Consider the following 6,049-nt stretch of genomic DNA (forward strand, 5'->3'; position numbering starts at 1 on the left):
ACATGGATACAGAACTTGGCTGGAGATTGTGGCTAGAGATCCTGGCAAGGCTGCTGATCAACTGAACGCTGTCTCCATGTCATTCCTTCTTCGCCGACTCCGTCCACACCTTTGGGGACCCCTGGACCTGCCCGAGCATTTTGAGGCTCACTACTCATCACTCACCAAATCTACATCATTTTTTAAAATATTGCTTTTTCTTTAAAAAATAAAAATAAAAAACTGGGTCTGGAAAAAAACATATCATTGCTAGCAATAGGTTAATAGATTTTTTTTTTTAAATAATGATTCTAACCTTTATAAATTAAAGATTTGGCTAAGTTGAAGAATAAAAGGCCAGAGCTGAGATACCACTTACAGTCTATATATTTTAATATTTGTTTTAAATATTTTATTGAGTGTTTACAGAGAGGAAAGGAGAGAGATAGTTAGAAACATCGATGAGAGAGAAACATCGACCAGCTGCCTCCTGAACACTCCCCACTTGGGGATGTGCCCGCAACCAACGTACATGGCCTTGACCAGAATCGAACCTGAGCCAAACTGGTCAGGGCCAATCTATATATTTTAAATAGAACAAAGAAAAGCTATTTATGAGAAAGTGCTAGAACTACTTACTGTTTTTTTTTTTAATCTTTAAGGATATAAATAAAGATTTTTCAAGGATCTGAAGGGAGGGGTCTTTCAATTTTACTACTATACTATACTACATTTGATGGAAAATATTATCTGCCCTAAGTAAAATTTGAATACTTGACAACCTTTGAAGTTCTGTGGATATCCATTAGAAGTATCTAAAGTCTATTCCTAAATAATAATCCTATATAATAAAAGGGTAAAATGCAAATAGACCAAATGGCAGAACAATTGAATCAATCAAAGTGTAATATGCTAATGATATGCTAAGGTTACTCAAGCGCTCACTATGACGTGCACTGACCACCAGAGGGCAGATCCTCTGGTAGGTTAGCTTGCTGCTGGGGTCTGGCTAATCGGGACAGAGTGAGATGGGGTGGATACACCCTGGAGCCCTCCCCAGCTTGATCATGCACGGGTGGGGTCCCTCAGCCTGGCCTGTGCCCTCTCACAATCCAGAACCCTTCAGGGGATGTCAGAGAGCTAGTTTCAGCCCAATCCCGCAAACCACTCCCCTTGGGAGGGCACCAGAAGCAGAGCTCATGGCTGGCAAGCGCTGCTGTGGTAGAGTGAGCCTCTCCCAATCGATCTCAGCAGACACAGTGGGGCCGGAATGAGCAGGAACGGCAGGTAGAAACTGCAGGCAGCGTTGGACTGCGTGTTTCGGCCAGATCCCTGCAGGCCACCCAGAGGGACCCACCCGTGCACGAATTTGTGCACCAGGCCTCTACTGTATAATAACTGCAACTGGTTAAAATGCATTTTAAAGTAGTAATTTATATATTGTAATAAAACTTACTAGGCTATGCTATCATTAAATCTTGACATTTTTAAATGCTTGATCTTAAAAATAGTGTTTTTAAGAACCTAAACATTTTTTTAAGTTTTTAATTCATAGCATTCTTGACATTTGTAATTAATAGATCTTAACAATGGATCTTTTGCAAATGAACTATATTTAGCATAATATGTTTGGTAGGTCCCCTAAACCTCTTTTCCAAAAATAGCAGGGACTGAAATAGCTCCCACAAAGCATCACTCTTTTGGTATTCCCCTCTCATGATTTTATGATCCTCAAGTTCCAAGTAGCAAGCTAAACTTTAGATTTACTTCTAAATCCAATATTTAGGAAACCAAATAAAACAGCCATTTTGCTCAAGCCTTGAATAAACTTTGCCAATATACAATCTACTGAGGCATAATCACAATTTCAGTTAGAATAAGTTGAGCCAAACATAGTGCTACGTTCTGACTCTTACCATATTTGATGCATTCATATGCTGTATCAGCTTAGAATCAGGAACAATAACTTGTGGTGCTGCAGCTATTAAAAACACAAGTATACATGTGAACAAGGAACCATGAGGCTATTTCATAATCATAAGAACACTAAACAATGCTGAAGTTTTTTAATGCTTTCCACATTGTCTTCAATCAACTGCACTCAACCATCTGATGTCTCAGAATGTCATAAATTTCTATGGTAAAAAACAATTGTGTTACTACTCACCTTCTACTGGAAAACAGCAATTAAAAAAAAAAAAAGATTTAAGTAACTATACCAAAGGACTCAAGGAAACCTGGGAACAAGCAGTGAGAAACCTATCACCTAAACATACACATTTCTTGCATTCTTAAACTTAAACTTGTTAAACTTGTCTTGCTAACTTAGCATTAAACCATTTTATTGACATAATGTAACTGTTGAAATGAGTTATTAACCCTTTAAGAGTGAGTTCAAAAAGTTAAAGAATTAGGTGTGTATTTTTTTTTATTTACATAGCCCCTTTCTCTCAATTTGACAGGGGCAAGAATCTTAGTTTTTTCCATCAACTTCTGAAAAACACAAATCAAAAATAATGGCAACATTACTTAAGTGTAAAAGGAATTAAGTGTTTGATTCCGCAAATTTCAGAGAATAGACAGATAATCCCATCATCCTAATATTCTCTGAGTGAAGAAAATCAGATTTTAATATATGATGACCTAAAATCCTAGTGCCAGGGCTGAAGGCAATAGGAGGAACAGTCATCAAAACAGATTGAAAGGATAAAAGTATTTGAAGCAAGGTACAGAATAAAACCAAGTATTAGAAGTCTTATTTGATATAATCAGTAAAATAACCCAAACAGACATTTCTGCTATGCATCACCATCTATATATTCTCAAATGAGGTAAATAGGTAACTGAACAGTTACCTCAAAATAATATTTTCATTTACCTTCATTCCCCTCTCCAATAACAAGATTTACAACACTGGAATGCCCAGGTGGTTTTACAACTGAATACAGTAGTCCACCCTCATCTGAGGGGGATATGATCTGATAATTGAGAGAGCTATTACATATACAACATATACATCATGGATCACTGGACAAAGGAATAATTCACATCCCAGACAGTGCGAAGCAGGACAGCTTGAGATTTCATCATGCTATTCAGAGCAGCACACAATTTAAGACTTGTGAATTATTTATTTCTGGAATTTTCCATTTAATGTTTTCAAACCACAGTTGACCACAGGTAACTGAAACTGCAAAAATAACACTGCTATAAGGGAGGACTACTCTACAATTTTTCATGACAAAAATACTTATTATATGTAACAATCAAGCATGTTAGCTTTTTCAAGGCTCAGATATTCCTCAACTTTGAAATGTTGTAAGAGCTACTTCACAAAGCCTTTGTAAGGCTTCAATGAAACAAAATCTATAAAATGACTTGCAGAGTACAAAGCAGTATGGACACAATCTGTAAATACTTGTTTTTTCTTACATTAAAATGTTATATATCCACTCTTCACTGAAAAGAAATCTAATTCTATTTAGGCTTACATAAATTACTAAGAAATTGAAATTTCATATTGCCAAAGTATAGTTATAAAAATCCTCTACTGTTTAAGTCCTTCTAATATTTGCTTTTATTTACAAAGATACTTTTATTTACAAAGATTAAACTCAAATATGTCTTTGAAGGAACAAATCAGTTTCATAAAGAAAGCTGACCATGATTTTAACTACATAAAACAATGAAACAGTAAATAAACCTTTATAGATCTGACTTATTTTAGGAAATCCACCATTATATAGCCTTCTCAGAAGAAAGTATCAATAGACTTATCTGAATATGTTAGGCTTTCAATTAGTGAATTACTTATTTATCATTATTATATAAGCAGGATCCACATTTCATACAAATTTATGTTAATACAAACATATATACCCTTCTCAACCAAGAGAAATGAGAAACCCAGAGTATTTCTCTTCTTTGAAAATGACAAATTTCATCTCCAAGTTGTAAGTAGGAAAACATATCTAGTCTCCTCACCTTGTTGTGATGCAGGAATAAGGACCTGCTGAGTCTGCGCTTGCTGAGGTACCGTAGGCTGTGGTTGAGCTTGCTGGTGGTGGTGATGATGGTGATGCTGCTGTTGCTGGGTTTGATGCTGCTGTTGAACTTGCAATAAAAGCTGCTGCTCTTCTGAATGAAATCCATCTACTGCCCTAGACTGCATTAGTTTATTCTCCCATAGCTAAGACAAAGAACATTAAAGATTTATAAGTAAAAGTCAGGGAAGATAACTCTGGACATATGGTCATAACGTATTTTGTTTATTTATTAGTCTGTTTATAAAATCCTTCCATTTTCAAAACTGATACAACTACAAAAATCAACCAGATCTTTTTTACCCAAATGTATGCATCAATAAAAACTAACCTTTTAGGTATCTAACCTCATTTTTGCTACCTCAGAGTACAAAATAATTTTTTGTTTCTTTTTATATTTCAACAAACTTTCCATGGTAATTCATTAGTTATTAGACATATTTCATATAAGCAAATTTTTAGTAATCAAAGAAAGTCCTTTTCTATACTAAATCTATTAACTATTTCTATGGAAATCTTTCCTTAATACAATGTTTTCTAACTCTTAAATAGCATATAAAACATAAATACTTCCTATCTGAGCTGAACAATGAGAAACATTAACAAGGCAATCCTCAAGTTAGAGAAGCCCAACTTTCCATCTCTCTAATTCTACATAATGAGAAGGGGAAAAAAAATGCCTAATGCTTTTAGAGGTATTCTAACCCTCCACAATTCTTCAACTTCCCCTCCTCTCTTCCATTATGACAAGGATTGACAATCTTTTTCTGCTTAGCCACTTCTATTTTTCTCATTGCTCCCTAAGAGAATTTCTGTGACCAAGTAAAAAAATCAGAAGTGAGCAAAAGAAAGAAGGAAAAGAAAATATTTACAACTATTCCACCCTTCTCCCTAACACATTTCTTCTCTATCAGGTAGTGTTCAATCTAGAGAGCCTCAACCCTTGTAAGAAATTTGCAAATAAAGTTACAAACTAGCCCTGGCCAGGTAGCTCACTCGGTTGGTTAGAGCATCATCCTGATATGCCAAGGTTGTGGGTTAGAACTCTGGTCAGGGCACATACAAAAATCAACCAATGAATGCATAAAGAAGTGGAACAATAAATCAATGTGGGTTTTTTTTCTCTCTCTCAATCAACTTAAAAAAATTTTAGTAAAAAGTCACAAACTTGCCGAAACCGATTTGGCTCAGTGGATAGAGCGTCGGCCTGCGGACTGAAAGGTCCCGGTTCGATTCTGGTCAAGGGCATGTACCTGGGTTGCAGGCACATCCCCAGTAGGAGATGTGCAGGAGGCAGCTAATCGATGTTTCTCTCTCATCGATGTTTCTAGCTCTCTATCTTTGTGCAGTAGGCATCTGATTGATGTTTCCCTCTCATTGATGTTTCTATCTCTGTCCCCCTCTCTGTAATAAATCAATAAAATATATTTTTTTAAAAAAGTCACAAACTGTCCCTTGAACATATAATGAAATTTAATTCATTTTGTACATACATATACATATACATACACTTTGTTTTCTTCCCCAGAATCTAATCTTGCGATATTGCTTAAATCACCTGAGAGGCTTCTATCAGATCCTTCAAGAAGCTCCCTTTGCCATACTTATAGGGATTTTTATAATCTCCTGACACCTCCACCTGTCCTAGATTTGTATCTATATGTTACTAGCATTCCAGCACACCTCTAATGATGTAATAAAAAAGTAAACTATAGGTCAATTTCCCAGATCAACCATTCCCCTATCAGGTTTAGTATTTAGGCTTGCCTGAAGACTGTTCTTAAAGAGACAATAACAGTATCTATCTCATGGGTCGTTGTGAGGCCTAAATAAGATATCTATGTAAAACATTTCTCACAGTCAAGCATAGTCAGTGCTCAATAAATGTTAATTATTAAAATTATAATTATGGTAATACTAAAGGCCTGGTGCACAAAAATTTGTGCACTGGTGGGGAGAGGGGGTCCCTCAGCCAGGTCTGTGCCTTCTCACAGTCTGGGACCCCTCAGGGGACGACAACCTGCTGG

The 6,049-nt window shown here is 36.1% G+C and overlaps 1 protein-coding gene across 1 annotated transcript in view; it reads right to left on the reverse strand.

Moving 5' to 3' along the window:
- Window positions 1-6,049, reverse strand: part of GTF2A1 (general transcription factor IIA 1) — a 43,743-nt gene that overhangs the window by 24,773 nt on the left and 12,921 nt on the right. The window contains exons 2-3 of the mRNA XM_006778885.2: window positions 3,964-4,168; window positions 1,896-1,960 (exon numbers count right to left, since the gene is read on the reverse strand). Coding sequence (XP_006778948.1) covers window positions 1,896-1,960; window positions 3,964-4,168 — 270 coding nt within the window. The remainder of the gene's footprint in view (window positions 1-1,895; window positions 1,961-3,963; window positions 4,169-6,049) is intronic.

Source organism: Myotis davidii, unplaced genomic scaffold (genome assembly GCF_000327345.1).
Source record: "Myotis davidii unplaced genomic scaffold, ASM32734v1 scaffold309, whole genome shotgun sequence".
In the NCBI taxonomy this organism is placed as follows: Eukaryota; Metazoa; Chordata; class Mammalia; order Chiroptera; family Vespertilionidae; genus Myotis; species Myotis davidii.